This window comes from Ambystoma mexicanum, chromosome 5q, assembly GCF_040938575.1.
Source record: "Ambystoma mexicanum isolate Mex_15411 chromosome 5q, UKY_AmexF1_1, whole genome shotgun sequence".
Classification (NCBI taxonomy): Eukaryota; Metazoa; Chordata; class Amphibia; order Caudata; family Ambystomatidae; genus Ambystoma; species Ambystoma mexicanum.
Genome location: NC_090933.1, coordinates 730,005,712 through 730,019,712, shown reverse-complemented (window position 1 = coordinate 730,019,712; position 14,001 = coordinate 730,005,712). Strand labels below are relative to the sequence as shown.

Genomic DNA, 14,001 nt, shown 5'->3' with positions numbered 1-14,001 from the left:
ATTGGTGGTTTGCAGCCCAGGAATGTCACAGCACGTCCAGGTATGGCTTGTTTCGCACGTTGTTTTGAGACTAGCGAGTCTCATCAGCCTCTGGGTAGGAGCCATTGTTTCTGGGACCCCACGTCTAATGGAAGGGTTACCTCAGGCTCGGGTTACACAGCAGGCTCTCTGGTTGCTCGGCATAGTTACAGCCATATTTTCTTAATCTTCCCCTTTGGATTGAGCTCCCAGTGGTTGACTTCTCAGTAGCTTTCAGGATCGGAGTATTTATCAGGAATTACAGCGCAACTTCTGCAAACTCTCCATGCAGCTTACACAAAAGGGGCGGCCAGCTCTCCAATCGGGGACAGCCAGCTCTCCAGTAGGAAATGGTTACTTTCAGGCAAGGTGAAGGACAAAGAGCTACAGAATTTTGGACCCCCACCCTCGCTTCCTGCCTTCAGACACTCTGGAGCCTTGGTGGGGAATACAAAGGACTCCTGTGGAAGACAAAACTTCAACCATGGTCTTTCCCACCTAGGGCGGCAGAAGAAGACCCAAGAAAGAACAATGATTCTTAAAAATGGCGAAAAAGGAGCCCACCATTCTAGCCGAATGGTAACCCTCCTATGCATTAGCATGTACCACACTTTGATAGAAATGTGAACGTTAGCCATGCCAACTAACCAACCAACAATTTCACCCCTCTGCATACACCTCTCAAACTCTAAACAACCGCAAGCCTATAAACACAACAATCCGCACAAACTTCACTTCACTACACTGCAACAACAAAACAAACAACACATATACTTGCACAACAGTACACAACGGCTACCGACCAGAAAACACCCCAAGTCCAGCTAACAGAGTTACTGGGTTGAGACTGCTCTCTTGCACTTTTCCAGCTCATTCCCACTAACTCAACCTCCCCCCAAACCTGCCCCAGCCCCCAGTGCTTGCTCTTTTTTTCAAGAGCCGCCAGGGGACCAGTCAGGTGGTGATAGTGCAAGGTAGAAATATCCTTTAACATTACCGTGGCTGATTTGACAGCATGCGAGTAATATGACTGAAACCTCGTTCAGGTAAACCACTGCCACCAGCCATTCAAGTAAACTTGCAACTGTAGCAAAAATGTTACCAGGTAAGCAAGAAAGGGGATACAATGAATCTCCCCAGCACCCCAAATAAGGTGGGGTGTGCTGGCTCACTATATAAAATGTAAAGGGGATGGAAATCCCACTTTACTTCTTGGGAACAATGGTTCACCCAAGAAATAATAAGAGAATTAAAAAGCATCCCAAAGGAGCAACCTAACCCCAGTCCAAATGTTATAGGGAATCATAACTCCAGCCGCACACTGTGGAGACATGTAAAGGTCACCCGTGGAGAGACATAAAAAGGTCACCCATAAAATCAGTAAAACACTAGGTGCGAGAGGAAAAGATTCCCACTCGCCTAGGGACAAGGACAAATGATCACCAAGTCCAAGCAAAAAGTTCTGGGGTTGACACAGGCCAGGAAGATTATTCATTTGTGAAAATCTTACCCAACACCCTCTTCCCCTGGTCATTCTCAGGCTTAATATTTTGGGTGCTGGTCCCAGACCCGTGTTGCCATACCAGTGATTGTGATGCTCTTCCTATGAGGGTGTGGGTCCCACAGTGTCTGTCTTTCTGGTGTGGGGTTAGGGTGCTTGGTTTCCCAAAAACCTGGAGTGAGTGAAACCTTTATTCACTCGTGTTTTTACCTGATTTGAAATATTTATTTTATTTGTTTTCATTTTTATAAAGCGCCACATGCTCGTGGGCCTCAGAGCGCACATAAGAGGCGAACAGGGGTCAGGCGGCAGAGAATCGGTGATCAGGGGAAGTAAAAGGTTACCAAGTTCAGCCTGGGTTGAGGTTGAACAGGTATGTTTTTATTTGCTTCTTAAACAGTGCCAAGTTGTCAGCCCTGCGTATTTGCCTGGGAAGTGAGTTTCATTGTAGTGGGGCCTGGATGTCAAATGATGTCCCCCCAAAGCGCGCCAGCTTGTCTGGGCTGTGCGAGAGTGGAGTAAGCAGAGGAACGGAGCTGTCTCCCCACTGTGTGGGATTTCACTCAATTGATTAGATAGATATATACTATATAGAACCTACAACTACTAGTCAAAGGAGCAACACCCTCAACGGGGAACACACTTGATGCAATCTTCACCAACAAGGACCTCATCACCACGGCACCCCCAATTCAAATACTCTGGAGCAACCACCTCATCATTCCATTCATAATCACAACGGCCGCTCCAACAAAGAAGCAACAAGAAAAACCACCTATCACGATGAAAGAAATTGGAGAACCATAAAAACCTCCAACCTAACCGAGCTCCTGGAACTCAGCAAAGCACAAGCAACAACTATGGAAGAAGCTGGCCTAGACAAAAAAGTTGCTCTGCTCCATACCTGGATCGCAACAATCCTAGATGACATCGCCAAAGAAAAGCTCTTCACCCCATCACGTAAGAAAAGAGCAAAATGGTTAACCCCACTACTCACCGCCATGAAAAGAAAAAAACAAAAAGTAGAATCTGAATGGAGGACCAACACCACCACTGCAAACAAATTGAAATTCCTGCAACAGATCCGCTCATACAACAAGGAAATACAAAAAGTGAAGAGGAAACACTACGACAACCGAATCTTCAAAACACCAAACACCCAAAAAGAACTCTTTAAAATCATCAACGAAATAAAAAACCCACCAGGTTGCTGCAACAAGCCAATTCCATCGATGAAACTATGCGATGACCTAGGAGACCACTTCAAAAACAAAATAACTTCCATCCAACACACCATACAAAGCAGACCAAGCGATCACACCTCAAACCCCATCGACACCCACGAGGAACATCCAAACAAACTATGAAGCTTCCCAGAAATATCAGTGGAGACTTTAGTCAAACTGGTAAACCAAAACAACAAATCAAGCTCTCCTGAAGACCCCTGCCCCCCGGACATATACAAAACAATTCTCAAACAAGGAACCCCCCATGGAATACCACAGGAATCTCCTCAACCTCCCAATCTCAACAGGTAAAGTACCACAGGCCTTCAAATCGGCTTACATCAAGCCGCTACTCAAAGACACAACAGGAAACGTAGAGGACCTATCCAACTACAGACCCATTTCCAACATACCTTACATAGCCAAACTGCTAGAAACGTACATTAACAAAATAACCCAAGAATTCATAGAAGAGCACTGCCTACTAGACCAGGCACAAGTTGGATTCAGACCAATGAGAGGAACATAATCGGCTCTCCTCTCAATATGGGACGACCTAAAAACGAACGCAGACTCAGACAACAATACCGCCCTGATTCTCCTTGATCTATCCACAGCTTTCGACACGGTGAACCACGACATCCTCATAAAGAGATTGGAAGGACTAGGAATAACAGACACCGCCCTACTATAGATCTAATCCTTCCTAACAAACAGAACCGAAACCATATGGATGAAACATTTTATGTCCAAACCTAGAGATTCCACGTGCGGAGTACCACAAGGATCATCTTTCTCCCCGCTTCTATTCAACATCTACATGTACCTATTAATCAAACTCCTCAAAAGACACGGCCTCACATGCTACAACTATGCCGATGATGCTCAAATAATCTTCAACATACAAGACACCCGAGAAGAAAACGCCACACTAGAGAATTGCCTTTGTGATATATTCAACTGGATGAACCTCAACCACCTCAAAATCGACCAAGGCAAAACAGAGAATGATTGTTACATAAAGGGGAGGAGACATCAGCTACATCCCCTGGCCAAGAGAGCTCAGCACCACACCAGCACCATCAAACCTAGGGGGTCCTGATGGATAACAACCTCACTCTAGAGCCACAAGTAAACGCTCTACTCAAGAAATGTTTCTTCCTCCTGCGAGCGGCAAAAAGGATCCCACCGTTCCTGTCATTCGCCAACAAAACACTTACCATCATTGCTCTGATCATGTGCAGAGTAAATTACGCCAATAGCCTATACCTGAGCATGCCCAAACGACTTCTAAAAAAAAAAACTACAACGCATACAAAATGCAGCAGGACTCCTCCTCAAGCTACCCAGAAGAGAACACATCACACCCGCACTAAAAATACTACATTGGCTAACATTAAAACAGATAATAAAGTTCAAATCCATGTGCATCACGCACAGAGCAATACACAAACAAGGCGCAGAATTCATGAGGGATAAACTACGCCTACATCAACCGACAAGAACACAAAGCACCGGCATCCGCCTGGAACCAAAACCCTATAACAGAAGAAAACTTGGAGGATCCCCCTTCTCCCACCAGGCTCCGAAAACCTGGAATGACCTACCTAAGAATATACGGAACACAAACCACCTAGCATTCAGGAAACTCCTCAAATCATGGCTCTTCGCAACGTAACTACAACAAGAATGCCCACCCTGCTAAACAACGATGAATAAAGTTACCGACCTTGGTCACTCCCAAAAATGGACATACACAGAACCCAAAGAATGGACCCCCACAACAGACCATAAGACATTATGAGAAATAGCCACAAAAGGAGGACACTATTGACTGATCACTTACTCAGACCGAGACGAAAGCACTTAAATGACTCATCCACTGCCTCCCGGCCGTATCATATCCAAAACTCCCAGCAGGCACATTAAGATAGAAACTTTGTAAGTGGAGACCACAACACCTGCTCCAACACCCAAGGAAGAGAATAGACACCCAACCCACATTACTTACTCCATCAGAATGAGAACACTTGCAGAGCGTGTTAGAATAGCACAGGGAGCGTGTCACTAAACCTAAACCCCTGCCAGGCGTAACCCCTTCGCCCATCCTGATGGTATTGGGAGGATTAGCGATCGCCACAGTCGGTCAGAGCTCTGAATGTTGGCATGCTAAACTTCATATAACCCACTAACAAAAAAACTCAGCATTTCTGCATACTTATCTCGCTCAAAAATCTCACACCACCATCTCTCGCACAACACCTCGCACGCACTTCACAACACTGCAACAATACATAAGCCGCACCAACAGCACACAAGGACTGACATCGATCCGATACTCGCACCAACGCTCAGCACCCGGTGTATACTGAGTTGAAGCTGCCAAAAGAACACCACTCCTCTTACTATCCCACTCCCGCTTCACCTACTAACCCATCCCACCTTCTCGTTTGCAGATCCGCCAGAGCGCCTGGGGACCAACTCCCTTGGTGACTGTGCGCGATACAAATACCTTTTAACATTTAACATATTGGACAAGCATTGGTACAGCATTTAAATGACCCAAACACACGTCCGGATCCTGTGGGTGATCCGGTGTTGGACTGGCAACCAATACAATGTCCTCCTGGCGTCGGATACATGTGCACATTTGGACATACCATGAATGGCATGGACTGCATTGTTCTGAGCAACCTGCAAAGCTCGTATGTTTGAGCTTGTTGTACCTACTAGAAGGCTATTGCAGTAGTCGAGTCTGCCGTTTACTAGTTCAGAGGCCAATAGCACACAGTTCTTGGTAGTAAGAAGGGTGGATGTGGTTAGGGTGGTAATGAGGCCACAAGAGGATCGAATGTATGAGACATGCGGTCATTGTCCAGGACAACCCCCAGTGTCTTGACTTTCTTGGACACCATGATGATACTACCCGCAATGCAGAAGTTGGCATAGGCTGGGGCCAGTTTACCAAGACTGGCTCTAGATGCCACAATCAGAAGCTTGGTTTTATTGCAGTTCAAGGCGAATTAATTGCTTGCCATCCATGCCTGGATGGCATTGTAGATTTTCTTTATGGCAGCCAGATCCTGCTCATGATTCCTGCTGAGCTCAAGGACTACCTGAGTGCCATTGGCATAATTCGTATATCGGACACCCAGGGTGTCCACTAAGTCCAGGGCCCTGATGTATATGTTCAACAGGGTAGGCGATAAGCGGGAGCCTTGTGGGATGCCGCATATTTGAAGGGTGGGTGAGAGCTTGCTTCACAAACGGATATCCGGGAGGACCGAGGAATGAGGATATCCACTGGGAGGCTTGATCAGAGCAATGCGAGATCTCCCCAAGCCTTGTCTCCAGTTGTAAATGATCCACCAGATCGGAGGCTGCAGAGAGGTCCAAGAGCATCAGCAAGGTGGGATGACCTCTATCCGCTATGCCAGCCAAGGAAGATTTGAGATCTAGCATGATATATTTTATTTATATCGCGCTCCTACACGGGTGTTTCAGAGCGTGACAAGGCAAGGGAGGGGAACAGGGGAGAACAAAACAACGATCTTACTAGGACCAGTGACATTGAGAACGTGGAAGTGCATGGGATGGGGGAGGGGAAACGTGCATGGAGGGGTGGGGGAAAGTGCAGAGCAAAGGAGAAACGGGATAAATAATAATAAAGAATAAATAAATAAATGATAAAATCAGCACAAAGTGGTAGTGCAGCCAAGTGGCAAGTGCTAGGTTTGAGGCAGCAAATGAGGTGGGTCTGATAAGTGCAGACGGGGGGGAAATGAAAAGGGGGGGCTGTATGGGTACAAATACAAACCCCAGCGCAAGGGTTGGCCCGGAGGCAGTGCGCTAGGGTGGCAGGATGAGCAGGAACCTGGGACCAGAGACAGAGGGTGTCCCAAAGCAAGGTGCCAAGAGAGCAGATCAGCAGGGAGGATGGGGTGGGTGAAGGCCAAAGCAAAGAGGAAGGTCTGGAGGTGCTTCCGGAACCTGAGATGGTTTTCCTCAAGTTTTAGAGTGGCAGGGAGGCCGTTCCAGAGGGAGGCCCCAGCCGAAGACAGATCTGCCCCAGCTTGTTTCTTTGAAAAACGACTGACCCTGAGGGAGTTGGAGGAGGAGGAGTGAAGAGCTTGAGAGGGGAGGTATTTACGGAGGGATAGCTGAAGATATTTTGGACCCAGGCCCCAGAAAGCCTTGTGGACAATGAAGAGGGTTTTAAATGTAATCCGTGCATCCACTGGGAGCCAATGGAGAGATTTCAGAGCTGGAGAGATACGATCCCAGGGCTTGAGGCCAAGGACAAGTCTTGCATTCTTGTTCTGGATTAGTTTCAGAGGGCGGAGAGAAGAGGCAGGTAGATTTAGAAAGAGGCTGTTACAATAATCCAACCTAGAGAGACCCAGAGTTTGGGAGACATTGAGCTTCTGGGGGAAAGAGGGGACGGATAGAGTACCTCTGAGGAGGTGCAGTAGGAAGTTTGAGTTTTTAGAGACCTCAGAGATGTGGGCAGAGAAGGAAAGTGTAGAATCAAAGATGACCCTGAGGTTCTTAACCTCGCAGGGGGTAGGAGGGGGCCAAGGGAGGCCGGCCAAGGGAGGCCGGTCAGAGAGTGAGGGGAAAGGATGGCGAAGGTGTCCCAATGAGGAGGATTTCAGTCTTGCTGGCGTTCAGACAGAGATCGTTGGCGGAACACCAATCTTGAATGGCAGAAAGGCAATCAGAGATGAGAGAAGGAGAGGAGGTGGCCGAGGAGAGCCTGAAGATGAGTTGAGTATCGTCAGCGTAGCACTGGAAATTTGAACAGAAAATGGCAATGCAGTGGGCGAGAGATGCCAAGCATAGGTTGAAAAGCCAGGGTGAGAGGTTGGATCCCTGGGGAAGACCACACGTAGAGAGGGAGATGGATGATAGGAAGGACCCAAGTTTGACCTGGGAGGGTCGGTCAGAGAGGAAGTCAGCCAGGCCAGCGCCTGATCAGTGATACCGAGGTTATCACAGAGACGGATGAGCAGGATGGTATGGTTGACTGTGTCAAAGGCAGATGAGAGATCGAGTAGGATGAGGACAGAGGGACTGTTAGCGTCAAGGTTGGAGAGCAGATCCTCATGGATGTTCAGGAGAGCAGTTTCTGTCCTTCTGGCAGCTCTGAAGCAAGATTGGTGGTCATTAAGACAGCCAACCATGTCAGAATGAAGGTTGAGCTGAGAGATGGCCAGTTTTTCCAGGAGTTTGCCCAGAAAGGGAATAATGGAAATTGGGCGATAGTTAGCCGGACAGGTAGGATCAGCTGTGGGTTTCTTGAGAAGAGGATGCACAAGGGAGTGCTTCAGAGGGGAGGGGAAGGATCCAGAGGCAAAAGAGTGGTTGCAAAAGTCAGCAAGGGCTGGAGCAAGGGTGTCAATGTGGTCCTTGATGGTTTTAGAGGAACAGGGATGAACCTGTTGTGATGAGGTTTTCATAGATCAGACTTGTCTAGCAACCTCATCGGGGGAAAAATGAGGAAAGGACGAGAAGGGGGTTGGGGGGCGGCTTAAGGAGGGTCAGCAGGCATAGACGGAGAGGGGCGGGGAAGGGAAGGCAAAGTAAGGGTGGACAGGCTGTCCTGGGTTTTTGAGATAAAGTGAGAGGCAAGGGCATCGCAGAGAGCCTGGGAGGCAACAGGAGGGGTAGAGACTGCAGCAGGGTTGGCCAGCTCCTTGCAGATTTTAAAGAGTTCGGCCGAGTTGTTAGATGCCGCCGAGACAAGGGCTTGAATGTGGACTCTCTTCTTGGTGAGGACAGAGTCTGTATTGCCTTTGGAGCAGGCGACTGGCCAGTTTGTCAGAGGATGAACAATAAGCCCTCCAATTCCTCTCAGCCGCCTACACTTACGTTTAAGTGTAGCTAGGTCGGAGTCAATCCAGGAATTGCACTTGGCTTTGGACTTCAAGCAGATCCTCATGACGGGGGCAAGAGCATCAAGAGTATCGGAAATAGAAGAGCATCGCAGGTTCCGTCTGGTGCTGAGCTCTAAAACCTGATTTGCCAAGAATCTGATGGTCTTCGATGTTTCTGTAGTTGTAGAAAGGCTAGTATATCCATGATCTTAAGGATAAATGGCACATTTGTAATAGGTCCATAGTTGCCAATAACGCAGGGGTCTAAATGTGCCTTTATTTAGGGATGGTGTAATCCAAACCTCCTTGAGAGAGGATGGAACCACACCTTCATCGAAGGAAAGATGAATGAGTTTGGTCATCCAGGGGGCAATAGCTCCAGTGAGTTCTTAAAGACATCTGCCGGACAGCAATTGCCAAGGGGATTTTATTAGGTGCGGGCGTCCGGGTCCTGAGAGACGTTCGTCTAAGTATTACATCCCGTGATGAGGTCTGGATGTTGCTAATGGTCTGTCAACCGCAATCTTGGCCAGGAACCCATTGTTGATTTCCTGGCACCATGCAGAGTCCTTTATTAGGTCTTGGTTGGTGGAGGGGGTGTCCTGAAAATTTGCAAAGATCTGATTGTTATTAAAGTAGGTAGATTTGGAAGTAGTAATGGCCGTTGTGAATTCCTTCACTGCTTGCTTATGAGCTAATGTGGCTGGGCTGGGGTTCTTGCGCCAGGCTCTTTCTCATGATCTTTGTCTGTCTGATGGCGATAATGTCATCAGAGAACCACATGTTTGTGCCCCAGGTTAGATTATTTTGCTTTTCAGTGGTGCCAGGACTGAAATTACCTGTTTTATGGATGTGGTGAGGTGTGCGACTAGATGGGATTATGTTTTTCCACTGTTAGTTTGACAAAGTCCATAGGTATCTACTTTTTGTATGGTGACACACACCACCTTCAGTGCAGTGTCACAGAGACATCCTTTTGATTTCTCAAAAGGTTTAAATATCCCTTTCTTGTAATAACTACTGTTCCCAAGAATAGTAAAGTGAAATTGACTTTACTTACCTTTTTCTCTTAGTATGTCCAGCACACACCATCCTATGTGTAGTTTGTTTGTTTGTTTGTTTCTTTGGTATAGCGCAGAACCAAACCCAAAGGGTAGCTGGGCGCAGACAATACAAGGATACTTGTACAAGGATACTTGAGAACTTGGTTGCAGGAAATAGTTATACAGTACAAATTAGAGAGTGCTGGGGCGGGGGGGGGTTACCTAGTAGCCTTATATCCTACATTATCCTATAACATTTTTTATGTTACCCTCACTACTTTAAATGGCTGGTGGCAGTAGTTTAACTTTCCTACTATTGTGCTTTTCTACAGCAGGCTGAACCCTCGGCTGCAGTATAGCACCTATGGGTGACCATTTTGTCAAAATGGCCCTGGTTGTCTTTTTTCGCCATTTTCTGTTTGTGAGGTCTTTCTTGGGTTTTACTCTGCACGCCCAGCCAGGTTTGAGCCCTTTGTTCGTTTTGCCTTTTTGCGGGCTTCAGTCCTGAAACCCGCCTCTGGCTCCAGTGTCTCTAGAAGGGCCGGAAGTGAGAGGTTCCCGAAACTCCACTGTCCTTTTTCTCTGGGAGTGCATGAATGCAACCAGTCCTGATTGGCTATGCATGCTGTTTGAATAACAGCCTAGGCTGTGCATGAATGGGAGAAACCTGTTCCTTAAGTGCCAAGGGCGAGGTATCTCGTCCTTGGGATTACCTTCCTGTTGCCAAGGACGAGATACCTTGTCCTTGGCACTTAAGGGGTTAATGAAATAGAAAACGTTAGAAGGCATTGAATGGTGAAATACCAAAATCACCAAAAAAGGCCTTGGCAAGGTTAAAAGGTGAGGGCATTGAGACTAGAGGCAGAGCCGACCACTATGAAGAACACCCAACTAAGAAACCATGAACAAAGTTTGCTGCATCCTCCTGGGCCTTTGAATAGTCCGGTGAAGCCCTGCTGCTGTGCTGAAACTCCTTTTTCTGATCGACGAAGCTCCGGAAGGGACGACTTCTTCCCTTGGGTTAGTGGGACAAACTAACCCTGAGACGAACTCCACTGGACCATCTTCCCCAACTGAATGTACTACTTTGCTACTGCAGGGACCGAGTAACAGGGGTCAAGAAATCTGTAGTAGAGGGCAACATTTACAATCCAGGCAGAAGCACCAGGAGGACCTAAGGACCCTCCAGAAGCAGGGTGACAGAGCTCGAGTCCCCTCACCAGAGTGCAGGACTCAAGGAGTGAAGGAAGCACAACCGGTATCCAAGATCCACGGTGGTGCTGTTATCACGTATTGAAACCGCAAAATGCTGCTGATCTGAAAAAAGCTTGTAGCTGCTGACAACCTCCAAATTGCTGCCGCAGGAGTCCTCACATACTCCCTCTTGTCCCCACGACTGAGGCTCAGGAACCCAGTGTCTGCATCGCTACAATAGGACCACTCTTCTTGAGGTACTGTTCAGACTTAGGGTATTCAGCTCAGCGTATTTAGCTTTGCTCTTCTCAGATAAGACTTGCAGTGGCTACTTTTGGTAGAGCTGATTTCAACTCTGCTTTCCACAAATTTAACAGCTCGTCACCCTACAAGTGATTTCTACAAAACTCTCTAACTTGTGCAAGACTTTTATCAACCACAAAGTGCCTCAGCTCCATACACTGTGCTCCAATTGACTTGGGCTGTCCTAGCTCCCTGCAGACTCTTCTAGTCCGTTGACTTTGATATTTTCTGTCTCTCAGGGGTGATCACTTGTGTTTACACTGTTATTGCTGGGAAAGTTTTTGTCAAGACTTCATTGGAAGATTATACTCTCATGCCCCGAGAACCTGTAGAACTTTTTTCCTTCCTTTAACTTTCTCTTTCTGCAACCTCAGAATCTGCAAAGTGTACTAGCGATATATAAATGCAATTTCTGTCCTTGTGAATGAAGTCACCGCTAGGTGTAGGAAGTGTGTAAAAAGAATCTCTAAAGCGTATCTACTAACTTATGCTGATTCTGGAAAATATTTTAAAGTATATTTGATTTACATATCTTGCCCTTTTTAAAGAACGCTTATTTAAAAATTGATGTTAAATAACTATTTATAATTGAAACATTGAATATAAGTGTTACTTTACTACTTGTATTTGCGAATTGCATTACTACAGCTTACATTTACCCCTCTTGAGATGGGCCTGGCTGCTCAGTCACACTACCAACTTGTGTAGTACAGCCCCATACCAAAAGGTGGGTTACCTAATACCAAGTCGACAAGTGTTGTGTAGTCTGTGTTACTACATACATTCTTGCCTAACCCTTCCTCTCTTTGTCCTAGAGTCCTTCTGCCCTTTCTACACTTTTTGGGCCAGTCGGAATTCTGGACTCACTAGAACATTCAGTGTAGTTGTGGGAGTGCTCTTCATGGCTCTGCACCTCCTCCTTGTCCCAGTACCTATCCTAGTAATCTCCTTTGGGTAGACCAGGTTCTTCTTCGTCCCAGTAATTTGCAAATTCTCATACATAGGACAACCAGGTTATCGGGTTGGTGGGGAGAGGTGTTTTGGCACAGTGTACAGGGTGCTCTCTGGATAGTCCGTCTCTAGTCCCATTAGGGGGGGTCCCTCCCCATGAGATCCTTCCACTAAGTACCAACCGCAGAGGGAAGGGGGGGGGACACTATCTGGTAGCAATGTTACCTCTCTGGCCTCATTGGCAAGAAGGGACAACATCCAAGGATTCGTCACATAGTATATCTCAACTGTCCCCGTTTTACTTTTTATGATTGTGTTGGCTCTTATTTTGGATAGAATGTGCACAACAAAAATAATACAAAAATGTAACTGCTGCCACCAGCCTGCCTTCAGGCACATATAAAAGTAACAATCCCTGTGTAAAAAGCTACAGTGATGCAAAAGCATCCCCATTGTGCTGCATATTGCTGATGGCAATTGTTAAGTGCAAGAATTAAAAAGGAGAAGATTCCCGGTATTTGAAGGACTGATCAGTTTCTCCATAACAATGAGCAAAAGGAAAGTGAAGCTAAGACTTTACCTCCCAGCACAGGTCAAAAAACAGAGCAGCAGGTAGGGTGTTCCATAGGAAACTATGGAGGTAAAGTTTCAGAAAGAGAAATCTTTCCTGACAGTAGTCAATCATACACTGCAAAGTTGAATCAATACATGCTGACCAGTACTGATAACAGATAAATCTACGTAATGATTATTTTCTTATGCAATTCTGCATGCAGTGTTACGGTAAAGCCCATGCAGGGGAGGGCCAGGATGTGTTTTGGTGGCGGGGCAGCTTCATCGGAGACTATCCATCAGAAAACGTGTTAACAAAAGTAATTTGTTTTCCTCGGATAGTGTGCTCTGAATTGTTAGCAAAGCAATGGATGATCATCCAGTTCAGAGGTTGGTCCATTGTAGGTTTGAGATAAATGTAATTCTAGAATTTAAATCGATCTGTAGCAAAAGTATTTAAGTATCTTTTGTCTTGTGTGTTTCAGGTCAATTTGCTGAAAATGAAACGAATGAAGTCAACTTCCGAGAGATTCCATCTCATGTGTTATCCAAAGTCTGCATGTATTTTACCTACAAGGTGCGATACACTAACAGTTCTACTGAAATCCCAGAATTCCCAATAGCACCTGAAATTGCACTGGAACTGCTGATGGCTGCAAACTTTCTAGACTGTTAAAATAAAATTATTTTAAAAAAGTGTTTTTTTTTTTGTATATACAACGTGTGCTTTGATAGTAACTTTATTTCTTACCTCGTGGCAATGCTGTGTGCATGTATTTACCAAGTGTAATACACATCACGGTATCGGGTATTTATTCGTTTGAAAAGTACTGTTGGTTAACTTTGTTTTGCGTCTTACACAAAGGCAAATATTTGTAGTATCAGTGTTAATAAACTAAAAAGAATTAGATGGTTATGCTTTCCTCTATCTGTTAGATGCCACTTTCGCTTCATTGTATTGCCCCATTTTAATCTGATATGTTTTATGTCTGTAAAATGCAATTTAAGGGTTTGGGATTAAAGCACAGTAGCCTTGTAGTCCTTCTTGCAGTACCATTTCATCATGAGCATTAATAAAGAGTACGCTATACAAAATTACCTCTGCAAATAGAAGTGCATGTCTTTACATTAACAGGATGATGGGTGTTCCCTGGTGAGCAAATGTCTGACATGAAATTAGAACCTTGGATGGCATTAGCAACCAGCTTCAAACAATAGATGTTTAGCTCTGCCAAATACCATACATCTTCAGATTAAAGCAAACCTATTGCTCTTGATCAAGCAGCTCGTTTCTAATTTACTTTGTCAGCTCCTGTATCTAGAGCGTCTGTAGGTTC

The 14,001-nt window shown here is 45.9% G+C and overlaps 1 protein-coding gene across 1 annotated transcript in view; it reads left to right on the top strand.

The window, feature by feature from the left end:
* ELOC (elongin C) overlaps positions 1-13,762 on the top strand; it is a 118,670-nt gene extending 104,908 nt beyond the window's left edge. The window contains exon 4 of the mRNA XM_069621217.1: positions 13,150-13,762. Coding sequence (XP_069477318.1) covers positions 13,150-13,340 — 191 coding nt within the window. The 3' untranslated portion in view covers positions 13,341-13,762. The remainder of the gene's footprint in view (positions 1-13,149) is intronic.
* Positions 13,763-14,001: the final 239 nt, after the last annotated feature.